Below are 27,524 nucleotides of genomic sequence, written 5' to 3' on the forward strand. Positions count from 1 at the left end.
CATGACCTGAGCCAAAGTCAGGTGCTTAACAGACTGAGCCACCCAGGTGCCCCACAATAGTATGTCATTTGAAGATACCATAATTTATTGAACCATTTGCCTGTTTTTACATATTTAGTGTGTTTATGTTTATATAATTTTTTTAAATGTTTATTTTTGAGAGTGAGAGACAGAGTGTGAGCAGGGGAGGGGTAGAGAGAGAAGGAGACACAGAACCTAAAACAGAACCTGAACCAGGCTCCAGGCTCCGAGCTTGTTTATGTCTATGTAAATAAAACACTATTGTCTCTTAGTGGACCACATGAAAAATGACACAATAAATTTTCACCAAACTTGGGGCCTATGTTTGGGATAGGCAAATTCAGGTGTAGGCTATGAAGGAAAGAATGTATTTTTGTTGTGGGGCTTGATGGAGAAACTTTAGGGGAGGAAAAATAATTTTCTCTCTACTCTTCTGAGTTCTTGGCTGAGACTCCCTGCCATAAAAAACAGATTAGCAAGAGAAAAACAAACAGAAGTTTTTTAAATATGTATACCTCATGCATACATGAGAGATACCCAGAAAAACTGAGTAACTCCCCAAGATAGCTCAAGCCACCTCCTTAAACACCATCTTAAGTTAAAAACAAAAGAAAGGTGTTGGGACAAAGGGAAGTCCAGTTGTGGGAGGTTGCCAAGAAAAGTAGAGTAAACAAGGGTTAGGTTTGTCATGCAGATTTAAGTCAGTGTTTCCCTGTTGATAAGAGTGGAGTCTTACAGCCATCCTTTTCTTCCTGGTACTGGGAGGGAGACACATTTATAAATGATTTCCTTTGTAAAACATAAATATCCCTTATGAAAGGGTCACTTCTATTCTTGTTTGCAGAGCTTCTTTCTCATCTGCTGTTTCTTAGAATGGTCAGCTCAGAATAATCTTTTTTTCTGCTACCTTTCATACCTCAAAGCGATTGACAGACATCCTTGAGAACAACTGAAGTAAAAAGAGAGATCCATGACTGAAGTGGGGTGGAGGAGACTTGTCAGACATATTATATGACACTAGATAGAAATCAGACATAATGGCTTCCATTTTTGTGTCCCCAGTCAAATGGCATGAGGACATCAACCTACTCATAGCTACTGATCTGCAATCAAATTGCTTTTCATGTAGGCAACTCTATGAGGAATCCCAAGGGCATTTCTGCCCACAAAATGTTTACAATGATGAAAACCTAGAATATCTACCGTCAAACACTTGGAAGGGAAGCCGGTATGAAGGACAGGTAGAATTCTGTATGAGGCCATGGGCTGATTGATCCATCCATCAATCCATCCTTGCTTCTATCTCTGTAACTGTCTATCACCCACATAATTAGCTGCGTGAGTATTCCCATATTCTTCAGCCTCATGAGGCTATCTTTCCATTGAATATTTAAAAGAATGGCTGGAGCGCCTATAACAGGTATAGCAGGAGAGACTTTATGTTCCTTGATATCTCTGAGGTTTCTTACAATTTTTTAGCTGAATTAAAAATCACTTGTATGTGTCCTCCCTTTTCTGTATGCTGCTTTAGCCCAATTTACAACACAGTCTCTTACCCTTTTTTCACACACATAATGTAGTTGTATGAATATAATTTACTTGGAATGACTGGGTGGCTCAGTCTGTTGAACGTCCTTTTCTTGATTTCGGCTCAGGTCATGATCTGAGAGTTGTGAGATGGAGCCCTGCTTAAGATTCTCTCTCTCTCTCTGCCCTTCTCCCCCCCTCATGCTCTATCTCTCAAATAAATAAATAAATAAATGCATAAATAAATAAATAAGCATGTGTTAAAGACTTTTAAAAAATTGAATTTACTTAAGATTTGGCATTAAAGCTTCTCATTGGCCAATTTCTTGTATTGGTCCTCCTGGCCTCTCACTTGGTGAAGGCCTTTCCCACCTTCTCCTCAATATTGTCATTTCCTTTAATCCTTCCTTAGTCTAGCCCATCAATAGTTCATATTTTTTCACATTAATTTTTTTTAATTTTATTTTAGAGAATGAGCAGGGGAAGGACAGAGGGGGAGGGAGAGAGAGAGAGAGAGAGAGAGAGAGAGAGAAAAAATATCTCAAGCAGGCTTCACGCTCAGCATGGAGCTTGGCATGGGGCTCAATCCCACCACTCTGGGATCATGACCTGAGCCCAAATCAAGAGTTGGATATGCAACCGACTGAGACACCCAAGCGCCGCTCTCCTGTTTTTTAGCAAAGCAATTAAATTCTCTGTCTGCCCATGTCTGTGGGCTTCCTCTTTTATACCCAGAGATGTTGTCAAGATACTGTCTTAAATCTTGCTGGTTCTCCTCCTAAGAGGAATTCTGTACTCAACACTTAACATAATAAAAAGCTTTCACATACCCATCTATACCCATGTATCTATTTATATTTTTATCCAGCTATCCATTTATTTAATCTATCTATCCCCTTGCCAACATCTACACATTTATCCATCCACCCAACTCTCAATCTTTCTGCTTTTCTCCATCCTGATTCCTCCATGACCCTCCAAAGACCCAGAACACTCTTTATGGGAAGTTTCTTTCTCTAATTTTTTTTAAAAAGAAACTTATTCTTTGTACAAATAACTATCAGCTGCCTTGAAATGACAAAGGAGAAATAGATAAATAGTGTATTTCTGGGAATAAATAATTATAATCTTTGTCTTGGGCAAAGGAAGAACAGGTAAGAACCAAGTTAGAATTAAGTGAACAAAACCAAGTGCATTGGGGCCATTCACTGAAGGAGCTTGGCCAGGAATGACATAGTTGCATATGCCAAAAGTTGGGTGTTGGTAGAAATACACTCAAATGCAAACACCACACACATTCAGAAGTACCTAATACTTTTTCTTGAGCTTAGTTTGAATGCAGCTGTACTCTCATTATACTGATTATATCATGCAACTGATAAACATTATTTCTAAAAGTTGAATCCCTCAGCATATTCACAGAGATCCCATAACTGGACGATCACTGACAATACTACCACTATGTGTGTGTGTGTGTGTGTGTGTGTGTGTGTGTGTGTGTGTGTGTATGTATATATAAAACTATATGTGGGTATAATATATATAGTGGTATATTTAGAAATTAATATTTATTATGTTATATATCAGGATTACTGTAGATTTGCTATATTTCTTACTTTTTTTTCTTAATTGTGTTAAATAGTTGAAAGTAACTTTGTAGCATTAGAAGCATAGCCCAAATTTGAAATAAATGCCATTGTTTAAAATGCTCCACCTCTACACTGACATGGCCAACTATTTATTTTCTTTTTCCCCTTAGGCAGGGAAAGTCATTCCTATTGGAGACAGAGTTGCAACCTGTTTGACTGAAAAACTTCCTAGGGTGAGCATTTTCAATATGGATTTTTGTGAGCATTAGACAACTCCCAACATTTCTTATGAAAGTTGTATAAACTTAATGTGGTCAATTTTGATTATTTACTGTATTTTGAGTCCTTTTATTGATTTTGTCCAAGGAAGTAAAAATTCAGGCTTAAAATTTCCAGCTCTACAAAAACTGTTGAAAATACCGTTTATTTCTATAGAAAATAGTCATTTATGTTATGCTTTCTAACCTGAATACTTCCTGGTTGTTTTCTAATATAAATTTTAAAATATGATGTTTATTTCTATAAAACAAACACATGTTAGGAAGTTTCATTATTTGGGTCTATAGTTCCTCATGTACTTACTCTACTCATGCAATGAAGGGGGGGTGTTCACTGATTGGTATAGATTAATCTTGCTAATATTTTCAAAACTACTTAGTTTCATTTTCTTGTCTCACTGTAGCTAATTACTCCACCTGAGGCAAAAAAATTTTTCAACTATAGATATCCACCTGCTGGAGCTGAAAGAGTATTTTATGGCAGAGCAAATGATCCCCAAATCGCACCTTATTTGACACATGGAATAAGATCTAAAACTTCAATACCGGTAACGTCTTTTCCTTTTTTCCCTGTATGTTATTAACTTCCCAAAGTGAAATTGCACAAATGAGGTATTAATGAAATCATCAGTTCCAGTATCCTTCCCTCTCATACTCTTGAGTAGTGAAAAAATCCAAGCAGCAACAGCCAAGACACAAGATATTAATGGTCTGAGCCACAAACTACACATTCTCCCCTCAGATAATTAAGAGCCAAGTTGCTCTCCATTCTCTCCGAGTAGAGAGAAATGCTGTTGGGCTTTGTTAGAACGCAGAGAGGATGAAGGCTGGGTGATACCACGTTGAGGCACTACGTGGTGCTTGTGTATACTTTGCAGGGAGCAGGCTGAATGTTGACTGGGCAGTCCAGATTCAGAACACCTCATCTATATATCTGGAGAGAGCTTGTGGCAGCCTCGTGGCTCTTGCACTTGTCGTTCCCACACTTCTAGACTCTGATTCAAGTAGCCACGGCGCTCTCTTCATAAACCTTAGAGCCTCCTTGAAGGTTCATGTGTAGGCATGGTTCAGCTTCATAGCTCCAATTCTGACAGTTCATTTGAAGATGAGCAAAGGCAAGGACAATGAAATGTTTTTCCATAATCATATTCTCTTCTTCCCAGTTATTGATTAGTTTCAGTTTTCAGATTTTTGCTTTTGGTTGTTGTTACATCTGTGCTTTATATGATTTCTTTAGGCAAAGGTATTGATAAATCCACAGCCCATTACAACATTTCAACAGAAAATTAAAGATAAAAAGGAATCAGTATATTTAAGCAATCAAAGGGCACCATTAGGAAAATCTCATGATCAAACACCAGGATTACCTAAAGGCCTGGATGTACTCCATACGACATTTGGGACAGCAGTCATCAGAGGTAATAAAAAAAAAATGGTGGGGAGCTGGATGATAAAATGAGTCTTCTAAAAAAAAAGAAAGAAAAAGAATTCTTAGAAAATGGAATTGAATATCTTGTTGACATGGCATTTGGTGGTGGTACAAATAAATGATGATTCAGAATGAAAGATGGGATCATAGCAAGAAAATTAGTCTCAGACCCAGAATCCTTAGAGTTTATGTGTACCAAGCAGTAAAATTTCAGGTTTTGGAGGCAGATTCAGTGAGAGATGATATAAAAACAGGAGAGAGATTCAAGAAAGTTAATATTGGAGCCAGCTATGAAGTCTGCAATCCCATCTCTATGGACATCCATTTGTGTGTTTTATTTCCACCGATGCTTCTGATGTGCTCATAACTCTTAACTTTTTATGAAACAGACCACAGAACAAGTAAGTTTGACCAGTGCTGTGTACCACACTCCATCCGTGCAGATCCACAGTGTCAACCGTGTATTAACCAAATGTAGGCAGTGTGTAGAGCAGAACTTCACTCTTCTTTGGAGAGGAGTGGAGCACATCTTTCAACAAACAATAAGTTAAAATGGAATTGGTCACAGGTCATTGTTTCTTCTGAAGCTCCAGCCTCCTGCCATGTTGTTGGGTGCTTTTCCTTACACCCATTTCACATGTATTCCCTCCTCTCCTTTTCAGGTCTCTTCTCCTCTTTCTCCAGGAATCTTACCACAGGAGACCTCAAATTACATTTTTTCTTTATCCTGCAAAGAAGTTTGGTTCTCTTTGTTTTTCTGCACCCATTAAGGCTCTATCTCAGGAACCCTACCTTTGTTTTCACCCAAAGGGCCAACAGATTATTTTCCTTAACATAGTAACACCAACTCTGGAAATAAATTATGCCTCTCTCTTGGGATGAAAAATCTGCAAAATCTACACTTCATCATGTCAGATCTAAAGTTAAAATTAGGCAAAATTTGAGGCTTGAAAAAAATGTATTTTAGGATAGATGATCTTTTTCCTTTATACTAGTATTTAGAAATTGTATTTATGTAGGCATGGCATTACAACATTATAATTATTATATCATAACTGCTATCTAGGATTACACCATTCAGTGTGAAAGTACTGTCAAGGTATACCACATTTAAATACATAATAGAATGTTCTAAAATGTGCATATGTCTATTCATAGCTGTAATAATTCATCTATGAGACAAAAAGTACTGCCTTACAGGATTATTCTGAGTTGACCCGCTTTCTGGTATTCTTCACTATTTGTGTATAGGCTGTGCCCTGTCTTTCTTGCTAAATCTTCATTTGTGTTCTCTCAGAGTGCCCATGTAGCCTATGCCATTGGCATACCTCATTTGTCATTTGTTCTAGTCAATTTAAATATGTTATAAATAGATGGAAATTACCTTAAACCTGATTTCATCAATTTTTCCTTTAGAATTATCTGCTAGAGATGTAGTGAATCCACCAAAACCCTATGAAGAAGTATGTAAAGAAGGAAAAGAAGGACATGATCTGTATATTGTTTCTCACAATGATTATTATGTGGGTAAGTGCCCTCCAGTGTAAAATAGGCCTGAGCATATAGGATTCTCAGATTTGTGGAGAGGAATAAAGATTATGTGTATAAGGTTAAATGCCTGCATATAATAAGTGATCAGTAAATAATAACTTATTAATCATAAGGTCATAACCCCTGATAGCTAGGTACACATATACTTATGCATTTTGTATATTAAATGTAGAAATGTATGTATTATTAAAAGGAAAAAAACATCTTAGAAAGGTTACATGGTAGTTTTAGGTTTAAAAAAAATACTGTTCTTATTCAAAGGTCAGGATTATTCTAAGTACTAAGATTGGGTAATGGTCAAGTGCACAGTTTTTTGAATCAGATAGCACAGGTTCAAGTGCTAGCTTATCCATTTACTGTCTCTAAATCTTGGATATTTTAATTATCCTACCATCGTCTATTCTAATCTCTTAAATGGAGATGATAATATTGTGAGGATTAGGGGAGTGCCTGCAAAATGCTTAGCATAGTGCCTGGAACATAGAAGGGGCTCAATTACTACTCCTACTCCTACTCCGACTTCTACTCCCACTCCTATTCCCACTCCTACTCCTACTATTATGATGTAATCTTGTCTGATGTAGCATATCACTAGAACTATTCTATAGCACAACTAAAAGGCATTAGATATTTAGAGTGCTGTGAAATACAGCTTAATTGTTGGCATGTTGGTGCTAAGTGGAATCTTGATGAAATTAATAGAAGACAGAATCAGACTCCGATATATGTCCCGAGAAAGCTGATGGATTATATGTGATTGATTCATGAACTCAGTCTTCATTAGCTAGAAGCAAGGCTTGCTCTTTACTGCAGCGCAAGGCCCCTCTCTCCCTTGCTTTCTCTTATTTCTTTACTTGTTCTCCTCTACCACCCTCTCATACCATAGTCCCTCTCTGTGCTCTTCCTCCTAATTCTGTTGGTAGCTGGGCCTGTTTCCTATTCTCATTGCTCCACTGTCTGGAATCTGTCATTCTCTTCTTTCAGGGCCAATCTCTGCTGATTCCCTACACTTTAACACATCCAGTCCTGAGATGATTTCTGCCTTCCCACTCTCACGCCACTGCTTCCCTCACTCGGTCGTGGGTACCCCTTCTACTTCCCTGGCTCTCTCCCTCCCTCCCTCCCTCCCTCCCTCCCTTCCTCTCCTCCCTCCAGTCCTCCCTCCTCTTATTCCTCCTTCCCTTTCCCCCTTTTTGTGAAAATACCGTATTCATTTTTTGAAAAAGCTGAGCATGTATTGCACAATAAAATCCAGCACTTTTTTTTTTTCAACGTTTTTATTTATTTTGGGGACAGAGAGAGACAGAGCATGAACGGGGGAGGAGCAGAGAGAGAGGGAGACACAGAATCGGAAACAGGCTCCAGGCTCTGAGGCATCAGCCCAGAGCCCGATGCGGGGCTCGAACTCATGGACCGCGAGATCGTGACCTGGCTGAAGTCGGACGCTTAACCGACTGCGCCACCCAGGCGCCCCAGAATCCAGCACTTTTAATTGTCATCAAACATATATGCATATATGTATGTACAACATAATACAGACAACTTGTAACTAGATACCTTATATATATTTAGCAATTAGAGGAAAATGAGCATAGATTTTTTTTATATTTAGAAGAGCTCTAATGGACTATAAAATGATTGACATTACTTTCATTTGATGATTTAAAATTTTTTTTAATTTAATTTTTTTGAGGGGTGTGAGGTGGAGAGAGTGGGAGAAAGAGAGAGAGAGAGAGAAAGAGAGAGAGAATCTTAAGCAGGTTCCATACCCAGTGTGGAGCCCGAGGTGGAGCTTGATCTCAGGACCATGAGATCGTGACCTGAGTCGAAATTGAGAGTCAGACGCTTAACCAACCAAGCTACCTGGGTGCCCCCATGTGCTGTTTTTTATGGAAGTTTCATTGGCCTCTTGAAAAGGTGTAAAATCCAGGGTGCCTGGGTAACTCAGGATGGTTCGTGAGATTGAGCCCCATGTCGGGCTCTGTGCTGACAGCACAGAGCCTACTTGGGATTCTCTCTCTTCCTCTCTCTCTACCCCTTCCCTGATGGCAGATACACATACGCTCTCTCTCTCTCAAAATAAATAAACATTAAAAAATAAAAAATATATAATAATTGTAGAGAATTTAAAAATCTCAAAAAATGGGGGGCACCTGGCTGGCTCAGTTGGTAGAACATGTGACACTTGATCTTGGGGTTTTAAGTTTGAGCCCCACACTGGGTATAGAGATTACTAAAAAAAAAAATTAAATCTTTGGGGTGCCTGGCTGGCTTGATTGGAAAAACATGTGAATCGGGGTGCCTGGGTGGCTCAGTCGGTTAAGCGGCTGACTTCGGCTCAGGTCACAATCTCACACTCCGTGAGTTCGAGCCCCGCGTCGGGCTCTGTGCTGACAGCTTAGAGCCTGGAGCCTGTTTCAGATTCTGTGTCTCCCTCTCTCTGACCCTCCCCCATTCATGCTCTGTCTCCCTCTGTCTCAAAAATAAATAAACGTTAAAAAAAAAATTAAAAAAAAAAAAACAAACAAAAAACAAAAAAAAAAAAACATGTGAATCTTGATCTCAGGGTCATGAGTTTGCACCCAACACTGGCGGGTACATATTGCATAAATAAATATTAAAACAAATACATACATACATACACACCTAAATATCTCAAAAAAATTGGAAGAGAAAGTAAATGTAACCTTGAAATCCCATTAGCCAGAGATAACTACAGTTTATATCTTGAACATCTTTTTAACCTGCATGCACTAAGCCATCTATCTTTAGTTAAACGGTGTAATATTCTCCATGCTTTTGGGGAACTTTAATGTACATACATTAAACATTTTTTACTTAAAATAATATGTCAAAAAAAAAATGGAGTGCCTGGGTGGCTCAGTCAGTTAAGCATCTGACTTGATTTCGGCTCAGGTCATAATCTTATGGTTTATGAGTTTGAGCCCTGAGTCACAGAGCCCCTTAGGATTCTCTGTCTCCCTCTCTCTCTCCCCTTCCCCCATTTGCACACATGCACCCTCTCTCTCTTTCTCTTTCAAAAATAAATAAATAAATATTTAAAAAATAATATGTGAAGGGCACCATTCAATCACAATAAATATATAACATCTTTGAAATACACTTAATTTTAGTCATTACTGTAATAATACATATTTCTTTTATAAAATACAAAGAAAATCTCCCACAATTCCCAGTCTTTCACAGATGATACTTTCATAGATGCTTTTTTTTTGTGCATTCACATAGGAGTATATATGTGTGTTTTGTTTCCCCACTATATATGCTTTTTTCTACTTGCTTCCCCCCCATTTAATGTAACACTGTAGTTGTTTTTCCATATCAGTATCTATATTGTATTCTTCAGTATCACAAAATATATTGCTTATATATCTTTGTGAATGTGATGTTTTTAGGATATATTCCTAGATTTATGAACATTTGAAATATTAACTCTGAAAGCCAAAACATACACCAAAATAGGTGCCCCAGTTTGCCCGCACACCCATAGTGTATTAGAGTTTCCACTTCCCATCCTCCTTAACAGTGAGCATTGCCAATCTTCTTTATTTTTACGTGAGAGACAAATTATGATTTCACATTATTGTTTTTATTTACATTGTTTGGATTACTGGTGAGGCTGAATCTCCATCCTTTTTTTTTTTTTAATTTTTTTTTTCAACGTTTTTTTTTTATTTTTTTTTATTTTTGGGACAGAGAGAGACAGAGCACGAACGGGGGAGGGGCAGAGAGAGAGGGAGACACAGAATCGGAAACAGGCTCCAGGCTCTGAGCCATCAGCCCAGAGCCTGATGCGGGGCTCGAACTCCCGGACCGCGAGATCGTGACCTGGCTGAAGTGGGACGCTTAACCGACTGCGCCACCCAGGCGCCCCTCCATCCTTTTTTTAACCTTTTAGCTGATCTCTAGTTTTATCTAGAAAGACTAACACCTTATCTAGAAGACTTTTATCTAGAAGACTAACTCCACATTATGACATGAAAAAAGTACAGTATTAGATGTTAATTATAAAAAGCTCCCTGTTGGGTTCTCAGGCTTCAGTTTCTAATATGAGATAAGTGAATACAATGAAATGGGAGGGTTGCAATGTTCTGATGGTCTCATCAAATCAGCAAGTACAAAACACCAGGCTCTCAAATCTTAGCACAGTGTGGAAAGGGAATCTTGGGATCCCAAAGCACGGCAGTACCTCCCCTGATCTTTAAGATTTCTGCAACGTTAATGGGGCCTGGATTTTTCATCATTCATATGTCTTTCTCCTACATCATTTCTGTACTTACTTTCCAGATATGAAGACAAGGGACTCTTGTTCCACCAGTCTCCCAGCTCACGTGGGAGGCTGCTTGTCCTCCGTTGCCAAATCTGTGCAATCCTGGCACTGTTACAATTCCATTTGGTTCCCACTCTCATTTTCATTGTCAGTGAGAGCATAATGTGCTTCTTGCAAGATAAGGTTATTTGTGTTGCTTCCTCTTTTTTATCATAGGAGAAGCAAAGAACCGAAAGTATAACCCATCAAGTTTCCATAGGTTTAACTTGTATGGGGTCCCAACACCACATTTTAATGATGGACGAGCCATGGCAAAAACTTTATATTGGCTCCATGAACTACAAATGTAAGTTTAATTATATTGTATCCTGAAACAGGTGTTAAATATCATGGAACATGTACTTAAAGAATAGTATGTTGATTAAATTTATTTTTTGAAGAGGTGCAATGCATTGATATTGTTCAAACATAAAATTAATAGAAAAAGATATGCAGTGATATGTCTTCCAAACTTCCCAGTTCTCCCAGAGATAACCATGATACTGTATGTGTGTGTGTATGTGTATCATTCTATGGTTATTTCATGCCTTTGCAAGCAAATCTGAAGATGTATTTTTAATCTATAGAATCAACCCGATTCATGTTTCTTAAAGATGTGGGCTTTCATATCTCTATAAGATGGTCATATCATATATAACTGAATTGTTATTTATCATTCAGTTTTGTTTCATAGTTATTTGGGCACCTGAGTATCTGACCTAATTCTTGCAAACTGTGACCTTTTTATGCCTGAATTCTAGATAGGACTACTTGCCTAGAAAATTAAAATAAAGTTCCTTAATTTTTCATTTTCTGTGTTATGTTTTATATATAGGTTAACACTTAAGCATTGGGAGATTACTGATAATAATTCATATTTCCTCCTATGCTTAAAAAAACCATAAGATTGGAAATACTGATATAGTGGCTTGAATGGTGGCCCCTCAAAAAGACATTGTTCATATTCTAATTCCTAGAACCTATGAGTGTTACCTTATGTGAGAAAAGGGTCTTTGGAAGTGTAATTAAGTTAAGGATCTTGAGATGAAGAGGTCATTTTTGGATTATCTGGGTGGTTCCTAAATCCAATGACAAGTGTCCTTATAAGGGAAGGCAGAGGGAGATTTGAGACAGAAGAGGACAAGACACATAGAGAAGAGGTGATGTGAAGATGGGGGAGATTGGAGTGACGTGGCCTCAAGCCAAGAAAGGCCAAAGAATGATATTTGCCTCCAGATGTTGGAAGAGGCAATGAATAGATTCTCCCCTAGAGCCTTTGGAGAGAATGTAGCTTTGCTGACACCTTGGTTTCTAACTTTTGGCCTCCTGGAATTGTGGGAGAATGTTCTTGTCGTTTAAGGCCACCAGTTTATGGGAATTTGTTACAGCAACCACAGGAACCCAGTACATCGTGCCTGTACTTCTGCACACCAGTTGTGGAAGTAGATTTGTTTTGCCCTCTGCCCTCTTTAAAGGAGACACTGGCCATCCAAGTCTCCATGGGCCTCAGTGTGCATACAAAGTTTGCATGCCCACAGATACTCAACCTGCCTGGCTCATTCGTCTGTGTGGCCCCTGTGATAGCAGCTCCCTATGTTAGAGGCAAGGTGCTAAATACTTTACATGTTATTAATTTAATTTTTCCAACAACTCTTTGAGGTAGCTGTGTTATAATTTTTATCCTTTCAATTTCGCAGATGAAGAATCTGTGGTACAAAGAAGTTAAATCGTGTACCCAATATCATGCAGCTAAAAAGTACTAGGGGTAGAAATGAAACCCAGGCAGCGTGGCTCCAGCGGCTGCCTCTAACCCCCATACCAGGTTTATAGGCACTGGACTCTGTGATCACAGGCCTGAAATACTGATTTCCATTCCTCGTCTACTTTTTTATTATGAGTTTCTGATACTTGAATTATTCAAAGCAATAATGGTAAAACATAAACCCAAAACGAATTCTTGTAATATTATATACTAAACCCATATGAAATAGTTTTCTTTAGAGTACAGAAGAAGAACCCATATAGCAAACATTTGTTAACTTGTTAATATTCAAGTAGTTAAACCATTATTTAAGGATTATTAAGGATTATAGATATATGAATTAAATATAGAAATTAATGCCTAAAGGAAGATAACAAAATGTGGTTTATCCATTTTTGAAAGCTTAGAAATGTAAAGCTGTTACCAATTTATAAAAGATCTAAAATAAACACAACGGCAATGTGGTCCTTAAGAATGTCCTAGAGCAGAGCCTTTAGGTTATTAACAAGGACATATTTATCAATGATTTGGTGGGATAGTCATAGAAATATACAATGAATACAACCAAAATGAATGCAGTGTTATGTGTCAATTATATCTAAATTAAACAAACAAACAAACAAACAAACACTGAATTTGTAAAAGCAGGTAACATGCAGGGATCGTTTTCCTCCAACTTGTCTCTACCCCCAAGGAGACATCATTGATGGAACAATGCTTTATTTGATCATATTTCTTGTATTTTGAAACTTAATTATTGCAAAAGCAATAGAGAGATTCTCCATTGCTTTGGTTTGCTGGATTTTTAAAAGTTTATTTTAATATATAAATCAGAGAGAGAGGGGGTGAGAGTAGGGGAGGGGCAGAGAGAGGGAGAGAGAATCCCAAGCAAGCTCCACACTGTTAGTGCAGAGCCTGATGCGGGGACTTGAACTCACAAACCATGAGATCATGACCTGAGCCAAAGTAGGACAGTTAACCAACTGAGGCACCCAGGTGCCCCTGGTTTGCTGGATTTTAAAAAGAACTCACCTCATCATTCTACAGTGTGATGTCTATTATAATTTTGGAGTTAAGCATGTTTATAATTTAAGGTATCTCAGTTTTATATTTTAATGTAAATTTGGTTTACGCTCAGCTTTTAAGGGATGTATTTCCTCTGTAAAGCTACCTCTATCTATATTCTGTTTATGATCTTTGGTTTGAAGAATCAGAATCTTCAGATGATGGGAGTGTGTGTGTGTGTGTGTGTGTGTGTGTGTGTGTGTGTGTGTGTGTGAAAATTCACACGGAGGCCTTTATTCTGAGTTGTTTAGTGAATGCTGTGAGGTTGTGCAATGATGCTGAAGTTAAGGATATTCCGACAGACATGGCTGCTAACAGATACTTCATAGTTCTCCCAGAAACATAATCTAGGCACTTTTAGGGTGAAAGGAGTAAGCTCCGTGATTTATAATCCTTACCCACTTCATCCCTACATGTTCCTAATTATGCCCTTTGGAGGTGGTTTTTAGAATGTCAACCTTATTTGTTTAAATTATGGCCCTTAAACTGCCATTGATTTATTCTGACTTTACCCATATTGTTCTTTTTTCCCCCTTTTTGAACCAAGGGGAAGTTAATGGAGATATAAGAGATGAATTACTTTATATTTCATCTATTGTTTCTCCACAGAGTGTCACTCTTCTCCAGAAATTTATACGGCTCCGTGTTTCTATAGTACAGGAAACAGTTTTAAAAGCAAATGGAGTTTAAGAATTTAATGTTTATTGTTTTTAGTCTTAGCAAAACAATAATTTATTAATTTTAATGTTATTAAATAGTAGTGTTATACTTTATAGTTCTCAAAAGAAACCTTGTTCATTTAATCAGTGATAGAAGTAATGAAATTATATTACAGAAAATTGGCAAAATAAAATCACCCATAATCCTGTCACCAAAATTCAACCATTATTATCTTTTTAATGTATTTCTTTCTAGTGTAGCTTCCTGTGTAAATGTTGACATAGCTTTAATCACCATGTGATCCTATTTTATACCCTGCTTTCTCACTTAACATAAAATAATTTTATATTGCTGTATATTCTTAATAACCAACATCTAAAATGCATGCAGAGTGTATTCTTGTTATTGTGACATAATTTAATCACCCTCCATGACTAAACATTTATCTCCTTTTTTTTCATTTGTAGTCAATGAGCTACAAATATATACATATATATACATATATGTATACATATACATATATATGTGTATGTATATATATATATATATATATATACATACATACACATACATATATATATATATAAAACTTTCCCACATTTTAAGTTGTTATGTGGATTATCTTCTTATGATTGGCTCCCAGATATAGATAAAAGGGAATGACCGTTTTTATGCTTTTTGTGTCATATTACCACCAAATTATTTCCAAAAAGATTACAGTAATTTGCATTTACCAAGTGTTTTACTGCAAGTTGTACCAATGTTAGGTATTCTGTCTGTCTGTCTCTATATTTGCTTATGTACTATGCTAAAAGTGCCACTTTGTTATTCTTTTATTATACATTTGTTACTGGAGAGTATCATAATTTCTCCATATATTTGCTTACTAGATGTGAGTTATCTATTTATATTCTTTGGTTATTTATTTGTTGCTTAAACTTAGAAATTTTAGGAGTTGCATTTGTGATAATGATATTAACACCTTGGTTGTGTTTACTGAAAAAAATGTTAAATCTGCTTGTCTTATTCTTTACACAAAATTTTATATTCTACTATAAACTTATCTTTATAATAGAATATAAATGATAGAAGAATGAACATATACAGATTTTTTTAGCATACAGCTTTTTTTTGAAACTGGATGTATGTTTTGATGACTCAAATGATACTATGGTATTCCTCACCATATGTGTATTTGGCAACCAAGAATACTTAGGTTGACAATTTTCTAATTTTATAGGAAAAGAGGAGCTAAGGTTGTATCTAAGAGAGTTGATGATTTCAAAGAAAAGTTTCAACATCAACTTGGAAGAGTTTTAGATCCGTAAGTTAATAATTAACTTTGAATTGATAGTGTCTTTGGATGGAATTTAAACTGTGCTCTTGTGGTAAATGTTGGTTTGTTTTCTGTTAGGTGCTATCCGTTAATTTAAAAAGTCATCTTTCGTTATTAATCAGGGAACTCTACTCTACTCCATAGAGCCTGGGGTTCAAGGAAAGTGCTGAGTCCTCTGAAATGAAGAGGGCATTTGGAGAAAAGGGAGGGAGAATTTTGTGTAAAGCTTTATTTCTGGGATATGAGAAATTTATCATTTTCTCTCTCTCTTCCCTGTGTCTGTCTGTCTGCCTGTTTGTCTCTATTTCCGTATTCTGCTTTGAGTCTGTTCTTAATTTTCTTCTTAACTCTGGGCTTCTGAAGGCCAGGGAAAGCATATATAGCCATTGCTAATGCAAGCGGGAGGTTGGACAGAAGATCTTTTGGAGAACTTCTGTTTGATCTTCATAGTTGGTTATAGGAGAAATATAGGCTATTAAAAACATATGGCAAGTGTATTCTAAATTCCAGAGATGCCATGTGCTGAGTGTTTTAACTAAAGGATTTGTTTTCTTTGATAGCATTGCAGAAACAATGAATGTTCCCCCAGACCACACGTTTGGATCTTGTCTCCATGCCGAGGAGTATGGTAAATATACAAACTTTCCCCTTAAAAAACAAACAGCAACATCCCCACAAAGTTATGCTGTTAAATTCACCATCTCCTTTCCTCAAAGCTTCTAATTTTAAAGGCTTAAAACATTACATTAACATTAATGAGAATTTGTAGCACAGGAGAGAAAAAAATGTTCATATTACGTTTGAAATATGTACAGTTTAAAGCCTTTGTGAATGAATACCTTAAGTGTAGTCAAGGCTCAGAACTTTATTTAGAAAATAAATATGGCCTGTATTAAATACACGAAAGTGAGCGAAGCAGCTTTTTGGTGAATTCAAACTTTGGACGAGGCTCTTGTCACTCAATGTGGTATGCAGACTGGCAATGTTGGTGTCCCCTGAGAGTTTCTAAGCCATACAGAGTCCCAGGCTCCACCCCAGACCTACTGAATCTGAAACTGCATTTTGAAATATTCCCAGATGAATTGTAGGCACATTCAAGTTTGAGAAACCCCTCTACTCTACAATCACATAATTAAGAACCACTCTCTTCCCACCAGCCAATCAATCGATTAATCCATAAAGTGGCAGAAGAAACTTGCCAGGATTTTGTCTTTCTTTCTGAGCCATCTGTACGGTAGATATCCAAAGGCAAGACTAGGCTAAGGCTTGTCAGGATTAGGCTGTGTATCAGTGGTTTTCAAAGAGTCTGCAGTCTACCTGCATTAAAATCACCCAGGGAATTTATGAAATATGCAGGTTCCTGGAACCTGTGCCCAGACGTGCTGATCAAGCAGGCTCTTATGTATGCTTAAACTCAAGTTGAAGAACGGCTGTTGAAAAGGCTTTAGCTAAAGCCCACTCACTGACAAATAAGATGTATATTTATTGAGCTTGTGCAATAGTGTTTTCGACCAACATTAATCACATTAATTAGGAGACTGTATTTTGGGTCTGTTTTTTAGATGAATTGTTGCATGTTTAATGTATGCCTAACTGTCTTAGAGGCTCTTCTTACCTGTAAGAGTGGTTAAGAGATGATTTAGGAAATGCATCAATGAGCCTGAAAAGTAAATAGGTAATCATGGTAAATTCTGCTTACTCGAGGGTAGGCTTCATGCTGGTGGGTGCTTCATCTTGCTATCTGTTGGATCCCCGGGGTCTAGCATACAGTACATTTTTCACAAATATTTATAGCATGAATTGGTGAATCCAACACATAGTTTATCATTTTGACAGTTTGACAGCACTGACAAATTTCCTAATAGTTGATCGAAGTTATCCTTACAAATTGAATAAGATAGTGTTACAAAATGAAAAGGAAGAACACTGACATTAATAATTTTAAAAAGATGTAAGTATCAGTACCAGCATTGGTGCTGCATAGTTGAACTGTGAAAGGGGACTGATAAGTCCTCTCTGGACTTTTTCTGGAGTTTATGGATGGAGACAGATTAACTGTAGGTTCTCACCTTTTGTGACCATTGTTGGGGTCAATGAATAGCATTTATTCTGCAGAAAGCTCCTGCTTCTAGGGACTTACTGATTTCTTTACTGGGCCTGAATTTCTCCTTTACACTTACTTATGGAAATAAAGGCAGCTGTGCAAAGAATGTCTCATCCTTAAGGCCTGGAGTTACTGGGTATGTTAAGATGCCTCCAGGAAGCGTGTAAGGGTTGTGCCCAGCTCCGAGTATGCACCAGAACCAAGACCAGTGGACAGTGCTGCATCATGGGAATTGGTTGCAGGCAGAGTACAATCAAAGAGCTTGCTTGGCTTTTCTGACGGCCGTGGAATGGTAGCCAGGTCACGGTCTCTCGGGGCCAGAACTTTACTCCTGATTTCAGCTCTTTAGAGGTGACTCTTGAGTAATTGCAAGTGATTTGACATGAGCTTTATAAAATATTCTTTCAGGGCCAGGCCAGGAGAAGATATCAGCATATATATCACTCACCAGGGGTTATACCTAGTGAAGAGTATAGTGGCAAAACCAGGTGGAGTTGAAAAAAACCATCATTCAAATGTTCCTTTTGGATGTTAATGGAGAGGGAAGGCCTCTGAAGGTAAAAACTCAATCAAGAGCCATCTTATGGAGGAATGAAGAGCCACCCACAGGGTTTATATTAGGGGGAAGGAATGTGGAGGAACAGAAGAAGCCATGCTTATCTGTCAAAAATCACTTTCACTGTCATGATTTCCTCTCACAAAGCCACTTATGCTTTGCCCACTTCAGGGTGGTCCGATGATAGCTGATTCCACTTCAGATGACTTTTTCTGAGGCACTTGCCAAGTTCCTGGAGCCAGCCTTAGTTGTAGGCTTCTCACCCATATCTACCCGTAAAAACATGACTTTTATCAGAATAGGTGGGATTAGCGCCTGATTTTATAGTAAGTAAGAATCTCAGAGGTGCCATGAGCACCTATTAAAAGAGACCCTTGACAGAGCCTAATATAGGGACTTACACAGAGCAGGTATAAATACTAGTTGCTGCAAACTGCACCAATGTAGTGATTTAAATGATTCCATCTAGGATATGACAGTCAACTGCCAACACGACCCTGCCCCCAAGAAAGCAGGAAGGAAGGGCATTGGCATGAATTGAGGCAAAAGGTTCCTTCTGGTGACATCCACCAAGCCACCGCATCTGAAGCAATGGGGTCAACTCTACTCTGATCTCTGTCACCATTAACATCCAAGGAATCCATTTTCTGGCAAGGAATGGGCTTAGAGGCAGAGTGTATGTTTGTACTTTCTTTGTGTCATAATCTGGGGAAGTTCGTTTAAGTCATGAAGGATAAGTGGAAGCAAGGTCCAGGTCTAGGGGGCATGTAGTAGGTAGACTGGAGACTTTATTACTTCCAGATAACTGAGGGGATTGTGGGTCAGGACTCAATTAATGGAACTGTGATGAGGGCTGGTCTCCTGTGTAGGTGGTTGTACTGGGGAAGCGGGGCTGAGAAATGGAAACTTGATATGCAGAATGAAGGCAGACTGGAAATTCATATTAGAAGGGAGTAGGTAATTTGAGTTCCATTTTTACAAGGGATCCCAGAGATTTATTAACTTCAAGGTATATAGAGTGGTCCCTTATGGACTCTGCCCCACTTTCAGATCTTCAGCATTGTAGACAAATGTTTGCTAAGAGGCAGATAGGCAAGGGCTTCACGATCTTAGGAAAGACAGCCTAGGAGGGCTGATGAATCCCCTCCCCCAACATTCATTTTGTCAGAAGTATTAAGTTTTATCAGTTATTTTATGTTCTTTTTTATGTACAAGGATTTTTTAAAAGTTTATTTATTTATTTTTTAATTTACACCCAAGTTAGTTAGCATATAGTGCGATAATGATTTCCGGAATAGATTCCCACGATTCATCCCCTATGTATAACACCCAGTGCTCATCCTAACAAGTGTCTTCCTTAATGCCCCTTACCCATTTAGCCCATCCGCCCACCCACAACCACTCCAGCAACCCTCAGTTTGTTCTCTGTATTTAAGAGTCTCTTATGTTTTGTCCCCCTCATATACAAGGTTTTTGTTTTTGTTTTTGTTTTTAACACACTGCATAATAGAATCAGAGTTAGGCATGAGGTTTTTTCATTCAAAGAAGTTGCTAGATCATTCTCTCTTTTAGGATGGGAATAATATTGACAGACTTTATCTGAATTCAGATGAAAGACTTTTTCTCTCCCTCTTTAATAGGAGCTGGTGATCTCATCCATAACAGACTTCCGGGTGAGTATCTTCGAGGCAAGGATAGACAGAGAGCCCTGATTGCAGCAGTGCGACACCACCTCAAGAAAGTTAACTACCAGAACTTTGACACTTTGCTGGCAGCCTTCAGGCACTATGACAAGGTCAGTAGCTGAACAGAACTTTTGGGGCTATGCACGGGCTTACAGATTCTGGCAGGTTGGTGTAGATCAGGGGTCAGCAGATTAAGGCCCATGGGTCAAATCCAGTCCACCACCTGTTTTCATAAATAGTTTTATAGGCCAATTTACTTCGAATATTTTCTATGGCTGCTTTTGCACTATAGATGCCGAATAGGGCATCAGAGACTAAGTAGCTTGCAAAACCTAAAATACTTGCTTTTTGGCTTTTGACGGTAAAAGTTTACTGACCCCGGGAGTAGATCAGTGGTTACCAAAGTGTGGTTCTTTTATCACTGTCAGGGTCACTTGGGAACCTGTTAGAAATGCACAATCTAAGGCCCACCCCAGACCTACTGTATTGGGGAACACGGGGTTGGGGCCTAGCGACAGTGGTTTAACAAACCCTGCAGGTTGATACACATTCAATTTGATTAACAAGCCCTGCAGCCCTGATACACATTCAATTTGAGAACCGCTGAGGCAGATTTAACTGTACCGTGCTGGGAGCAAGGGGAGGGGGTGGCACCCTAGGTCCCCAGGGAAGACTTCCTGGGTCTAGGTCATTTATACCTAAAGCTGAGTATGTACACGTAGTGCTGTCAAGGTCCAAGTCAGACTTAGAATGTCTCTCCCCTGGGGGAGTGGTTGCGGTTTCAGTTTTGAGAGTATAAAATCATTCAGTTTTCAAGCTACTCTAAATTGTAACCTTTGAAAAAGTCAGATAAAGCTAGGGCTGCGTAATAACCTCACACCATTTTAGGCCATCGCAGGATTGTTTTTACCGAGCTGCACTGCCTTTGGCTTATACTAAGGTGCACTATTGTGCAAATCTCTTGTGAAATATGGCACAATTTTATTAGTATGCCGATGAGGCTGTTTATTTTTGTCACATGCATCCTCTTTATATAGAGAAACCCATTCTTTCTAAAGGAAATAATTGTGTTTCATTTAAGTATCTGGTTTGTTTTTACCTCATGAGCATGGATTTTGTACTGATTGTGAATACCTTTTTGAGTTGGCCTCCAGGAAGCTCAGAGCCAATTCAACAACACACATCTAGTTTTGTGAACATGATCTTACAGCATACATTTTGTGTACTCTTTTTATTCCAGTTTCTTCTTATTTTAGTCCATCTTTATTTTCTCTTTGCTCTGATTTCCTCACTTTTCGGGCTCTGTTTCATTGTACTCATTTTTCTAGGCAGCCTCAAACTATTTTAGAATGAGTCCAATATAAACAAATAAAAGCTCCTAAATAAACCTGTAATGATGCAGCGCATCATAATTTTGATTTGAGAAGAAAAAACCCTGAGCAGAATGATTTTAGTTTATCTCAAAGAGAAAAGATAATGTTTATATCTCCCTTCCAATGTTGAGCACAGTTTAGGAAAAGTTACACTTCACATTTTTTATCTTAAAAAAAAATCTTGATTACTCATTGGCTTATTCAGTTTAATCCATTCATTTTCTTTGTTTTTTTAGATTAGGGGTCTGTGTGCCTGTGTTGTACTGATGAATAAAAAGTGGGTTAACTGTCTCATTTATATTTGTACCAATTATGCAGGGACAAACACCAATCAGTCACCCACTGCATTTCTTGCAAAGTTGTGTTTAAAGAAAATGTAAGCATTCAACTGTTTCTCTGGTTTCTAACAGAGACAAATTCTATTTACAGGTAATTTAAAAATGAATCTTCAGACTTAAAATATGTAAGCTAAAATAAGTACATTTTAAACTTGACTCAAATACAAGTATCTTACAAAGATCATAGTGGGGTAAATTTATTTAAATTTTTTTTTTTAACATTTATTTATTTTTGAGACAGAGAGAGAGCATGAACGGGGGAGGGTCAGAGAGAGAGAGGGAGACACAGAATCCGAAACAGGCTCCAGGCTCTGAGCTGTCAGCACCGTGCCCGATGCGGGGCTTGAACTCACAGACCGCGAGATCATGACCTGAGCCGAAGTCGGACGCTTAACCGACTGAGCCACCCAGGCGCCCCATGTGTGATAAATTTAGATAGCACTGATACAAATAAGAGAATCTATCACAATACATGGTGCTCTGCTTTTAAAAAATTCTTCATTTAAAATGTAATTATAGGCAAGACGATCATCTTAATAGCTGTTGATTATCTTAGTGAACCACCAGGCACATTCTTTATGATAAAATTAAATTAAGCAGAGAGGAAATTACTGAGAATTATTTAATTTTGATATACCTTTTAAATAGTTAACTTTTAATATGTACAATGTAGTGCTCAGTGTCCTCGAGGAGCTTTTTTTCTGACAGGGTAATAAGATGTGGGTCTTCCTGGTACAGCTGTAGGATAATTTTTGATTATTTGAATCTTATATGATTGGATGCCCAGATTTAGTTTAATGAAAAACACAAAACGAAACAGAATAAACAAGCCATGATTTCCTGAATGAATCTTCTTAGCTTAGAGGATTAATTCTTTATTTTATTGAACTCTCATTGTACATCAGACATTGTTCCAGATTATGTGTAGACTTTTGACTTCAGAAATTTAAAATCAAGGGGCGCCTGGGTGGCGCAGTCGGTTAAGCGTCCGACTTCAGCCAGGTCACGATCTCGCGGTCGGTGAGTTCGAGCCCCGCATCAGGCTCTGGGCTGATGGCTCAGAGCCTGGAGCCTGTTTCCGATTCTGTGTCTCCCTCTCTCTCTGCTCCTCCCCCGTTCATGCTCTGTCTCTCTCTGTCCCAAAAATAAATAAACGTTGAAAAAAAAAATTAAAAAAAAAAAAAGAAATTTAAAATCTAGAAGGGAAATAAAAAGACTCATCATGGTCACAGCAGAGTCCCAAATTTTCAAAATAGGTCTATATCATTCCAAATCCTTTTATTCTAAGTATTACCCAGGAAGTAGCTGAGATGACATTATTCCTTTTCAGGCCAGCAGTATTCAGTGATGAGACCCATTGGATATGAGCCAGAAGCTGGTGAGGTAGACAGACAATTTTTGAGAAGGTTATTCCAAAGCTCAGTCCTACCAGATGGCTATGGATGGTTGGGTGTAGGAAAGGTTCACTGAATACCTTGACCAATAGCTCATTGTTGAGTAACACTTTTGGTATAAGACACACCATTGTCAGGCTGAAAATGGCCCAGAAAGCAAAACACAAGACTCAGATTAGTTTCATGGGCCATCGTCTTGTGCCTGGAGCTGGCTGATTAAACTGGAATAGCAACTCCATAGCTTGAAAATGTGTCAACAGTGTGATGCACCACTAATAGCTCTGAGAGGGGACACAGGTTCCATGTAGAGAGATTGGCCAACTTTTGGCAGGAGTCAAAGTAAGGCATGTGGTGTGGTAGCCTCTGCCTCAGAGACGTGGAGTAGTTTTCTTTGTAATGATTGGTGTGTCGCCGTGTCTGGTACAACAATGGATCCAGGCAGCAATGGTGGCACTGTGGATGATTTACGCTCAGTCAGAAGCTTGATTTCAGTCTGAGAATGGGCAGAGAAGGGACCCTTATCATAGGCATCTATATGACTTACTCACATGGTTCAGTCAGGAGCTATGATTTGTTACCATAGTTTTCAGACTCAAACAGAAGTGTTTTTAATCTTCCAGTCTGTAGTTTTCCAAATGGCAAACCAAACAAGCAGGCCATTGGCAATAGTCCAAGAGTCAGTAAAAATATAACAGGTTCATCAAGGGGAATATTGGCCAGAGCAATGAGAGTAGCCTTGAGTTCTGCCCACTGAGTAGATTGACTGTCCATTTTTGATCCTCCATAGCTCTCATTGAGGTTTAAAACCACAGCATGTTAGTAAACCAGACCCAGAGACTCTTAAGTGTCAAAATCATTAGTCATAGAGACTTGTAACTCAAAGGGGTCATTAGGGTTGTGTGACCCCAAAGGTACTAGCATCCTCTACTTGTGGCTCATTCATAATACAAACATGTAAAGCATCAGTACCAGTTATACATTCAGTAGTGGAATAATATATTCTGCTACAGAAGTAATATATTGCTAGTTTTCCTTCTCCACTTTGAGCAAACCCTGCCCACACCCCACTAGCTGAATCCAGACATCTCCTCCCCATAGAGACTGAGTAGGATGATCAATTTGGCACTCCTATCCAAAGAGGCCATAAAAGTACATGACTTCGCCCCTCTGAAGTTAGACAGTTTACTTGAACAGATGAATGTGGCATCTGATCTCCCTTGGGGACAGGGAGACCTTGGTCCCACATCTAGTCATCTTTCTCCTTAGAGTAGTTGAGGTTGGCGCATGGAGGAGGGAGGAATCAAGGGGGCAGAGGGAGAGAGTGACTCACTACCTGGTGAATAAGAAACATTCACTTTGAGTTTTGAGTGGTATGTAGCTCAATGAAACAAACCACCAAAGTTTTCATTCCACGCAAATCCCTATATTGGGCATTGAAGTCATCACTGTTGGCACCATCTGTTTCAGTTTTGATTTAACAGCCATATCCTACATAGCTTTTCAGCTAGGGATATGGGGTTCACATTTTTGTTTGACTTGGACTTGCAGCAGAGACTTTTATAAAGTAGTCTACATTAGTCCAGGGAATTTGCAGCCCCCCTGTCGAGATAATATGTTTTAAATTCTCATTCTCTTTCAACACAGGCATCAGGGATGTTTTCCAGGACTAGGGATCTGACTGCAGGAATTTATCTAGAGTTTATTGGTCAGTTCCTCATTCTCCAGGGATCACCTTCATCAGCACTGTAAACCCAGTCCTGAGTGTAAGAGCTGAATACTAGTCAATGAGTCATTTATCACCTCTTGGGAGTTTGTCTCAGGGAAATTTCTCTGAGAGGGCCAAAGCTCCCTTATAGCAGCTAGGATGCACTGCAAAAATACTCAGACCTTTTACTCTCCTCTCCAAATGGACTTAAGGGTTGATAGACTCCAGGAGGAGTCTCCAGAGTGGTAAGACGTCTCAGCTCTTGCCCTTCCTTCTTAACAAGCATTACGTGTTCTGCCCCTTTAGTTCCCAAGGGAAACCAGCTGGTTCCTGCCCACAGCCTTCATAAATTTCCCTCCTTCCACACACAGTGTAGATACTCCTTTAGCTGTTGTCTGGAAGAAGGTGGAAATTCTCCTGCTTCCCCTACCAGGATGAATCTTAGTGCTAATTGTTACAATGGGCCAGATTGGTAGCATGTCCCTCTTGCCCATAGGAATGTTAACAACAAGCAGGCAACTGTCTGCTGTACCTCCGTGCACTTGGCCTACAATTACTTCCCCAATTTCCCCTCATTACCAGAGAGTGGAGTGGAGGGCCATTTAGTGCTGTTTGAGCACCAGAGGTGTTAAAAACTTTGAAAGTATGGGAAATGGTAGAAGCTGTCAAAAGCACAAGATGTTGGTTAAATGAAATGTCAAGCACAAATCATGGTTACACCTGCCCTACCACAACGTGATTTAAAAAAGAAAAGTATTTGGAAAAAAAATTATTAAAATAGAATGAACAAAGATTCTGAGCCACACCCTGCTCCAACCAGGGTTGGAATTACTGTGCACATGTTAGGATGATACAACGAAGACTTACCTTAATAACTGCCTGGTCTTTTGTAAAAAAATAAGATAAATTCATTGAATTTATGTGATAGATCTCTTTTTTTTTCTTAAATGAAATAATAGATGTTGCATACTCTGCTCTTAAAGATGATGCTTGCTTCATCTTTTTCTGCTTTGTGTCTAACAGAATGGAGACGGGGCGATTGATAAAGCTGAGCTTCGGGAGGCTTGTGATCAGGTCAGCTTGCACTTAGATGAGACGCTCCTGGCCCAGCTATTTGACTACTGTGATGTGGATAAAGATGGACTGATTAACTACCTAGAGTTTGCAAATTTTCTTAACTGGAAAGATAAAATGCCTCTGAAAGAGTATGAAGAGAGGGTCATTATTAAAGGTATTTAATTTTTGAAGATTTGCTAACTTCTTCAAGGGACTTTTATGTTTTTACTTTTCTAGAAGCTTGACTCTTGTCAACTTTAATATACAATATTAAATATGCACATACATATATTATTTGCTTGTTTATCCATAGAATACCTGTGGAAGGACAGGAAAGAGTTTGATGACATTTAAGGGGAACCAGGTAGCTTAGGGACACGGTGGCAGCAAGACTCACATTTTAATCTAGGTGTTTGTATCTCTTGAATTTGGAACTATGTACTCCTCATTCAGAAGAAAAAAATTAAAAGCAAAACAGTTTACACAGAGACCTAAAACACTAAAGACAGTTCCTCAGAAAACTGAAAACCATTGTCTTAATTAGCTCCCCTCCCCCAGGAAAAGTCAACAGTAAAATAGAATTTGACGTAAGAACACTTCTTCTATTACATTTTCTTACATTGACTTCCTACATCACTAACCATATATTGATAGACATATATACTATGTATATGGACATGTGTGTATATTTTAAATGTAGCTAAAATCACAGTGAATGTACCATTTTTATTTGACTTTTTAAACTTTAGCTTTCAAATTTCTATGGAATTAAAAAATAGTTTTATGGTAAACTTTTCTGTAAATTTCATTTTCAGTTCCCTCATGCTGATATATTATGAATTACTAAGCCATTTCCTTACTCTTTGAAATTTAGGTTGTTTCCAGATATTTTGAAAGTAATATTGATAACACTCAAAAAGCTTTGTTTCTAATTATATCTCATTTCTTATGAATGTTATTATTGTCCCAGAAGAACTCTGTATTTTCATTTTGCTTTTCTAAATGATTGTAGCAGTCTGTGATTGTATCAGCAAAATCTTTGAGGTTTGACCCTAACTTTGCTACCACTGAGTATTATTTCAAACATTCTTGTAATTTAGTTGTTATGATACCTTGTTTGCTTTAATGTTCAAATCTTGATTATTAAGGAAGATTAACTTTTTTAAAAGACTGTTTACGTTTTTTATCTCCTCTTGGAATATTTTTCTCTAAAAAGTGAAGTTATTACTGTTTTTACTTTTATTTCTGGGCCATGCCTTCCTGCAAGGTCAAAACCAAATTTGGGGCTTTATTGATGATGTGTGACCCCTTATGGGTTTCTGAGATGGCCTTTCTATTCTAACCACAAGGAAAGCAGGAAGTTCTTCTCTGCCTAATGAAGATTTTATGGAAAACATTTCTACCCTCGTCCTCTCAGAAATACAAAGGGGTGATAGATTTATTTTCTTCTTGGCACAACTCATGGAATAGTGGCCGAGGGCTGAAGCTGGTTTGAAACCAGATTTTCAAATTGTTCTTGATTTTTGGGTTCTGACTTCATCAGCCATTTTCAATGGAGTCCTTGAAATTTTTCACCTTCTCAGAATCTTCTAAGATAGTGGCCAGTGGTTTAGTCAGGAAGGGCTCAGGAATGTTTCGCCAGGAATTTTTTTTTTTTAAATTTTTTGGAGAGAGAGTGTGAGCACAGGTGAGTAGGGATTGGTGGGGAGAGGGACACAGGGAGAGGGAGAGAGAATCTTAAGCAGGTTCCATGCTTGGTGCAGAG

At 38.3% G+C, this 27,524-nt stretch overlaps 1 protein-coding gene across 2 annotated transcripts in view; it reads left to right on the top strand.

The window, feature by feature from the left end:
- Positions 1 to 27,524, top strand: part of EFHB (EF-hand domain family member B) — a 50,331-nt gene that overhangs the window by 15,868 nt on the left and 6,939 nt on the right. Inside the window, exons 2-10 of one of the 2 annotated variants that reach the window (XM_040480091.1) lie at positions 3,308 to 3,370; positions 3,820 to 3,963; positions 4,653 to 4,833; positions 6,261 to 6,371; positions 10,903 to 11,032; positions 15,453 to 15,536; positions 16,109 to 16,176; positions 19,849 to 20,003; positions 25,727 to 25,934. In XM_040480091.1, coding sequence (XP_040336025.1) covers positions 3,308 to 3,370; positions 3,820 to 3,963; positions 4,653 to 4,833; positions 6,261 to 6,371; positions 10,903 to 11,032; positions 15,453 to 15,536; positions 16,109 to 16,176; positions 19,849 to 20,003; positions 25,727 to 25,934 — 1,144 coding nt within the window. The remainder of the gene's footprint in view (positions 1 to 3,307; positions 3,371 to 3,819; positions 3,964 to 4,652; positions 4,834 to 6,260; positions 6,372 to 10,902; positions 11,033 to 15,452; positions 15,537 to 16,108; positions 16,177 to 19,848; positions 20,004 to 25,726; positions 25,935 to 27,524) is intronic. The other variant, XM_040480092.1, reaches the window with a different exon arrangement.

The sequence above is a fragment of the Herpailurus yagouaroundi genome, unplaced genomic scaffold, assembly GCF_014898765.1.
Source record: "Herpailurus yagouaroundi ecotype Mexico unplaced genomic scaffold, PumYag 159, whole genome shotgun sequence".
Classification (NCBI taxonomy): Eukaryota; Metazoa; Chordata; class Mammalia; order Carnivora; family Felidae; genus Herpailurus; species Herpailurus yagouaroundi.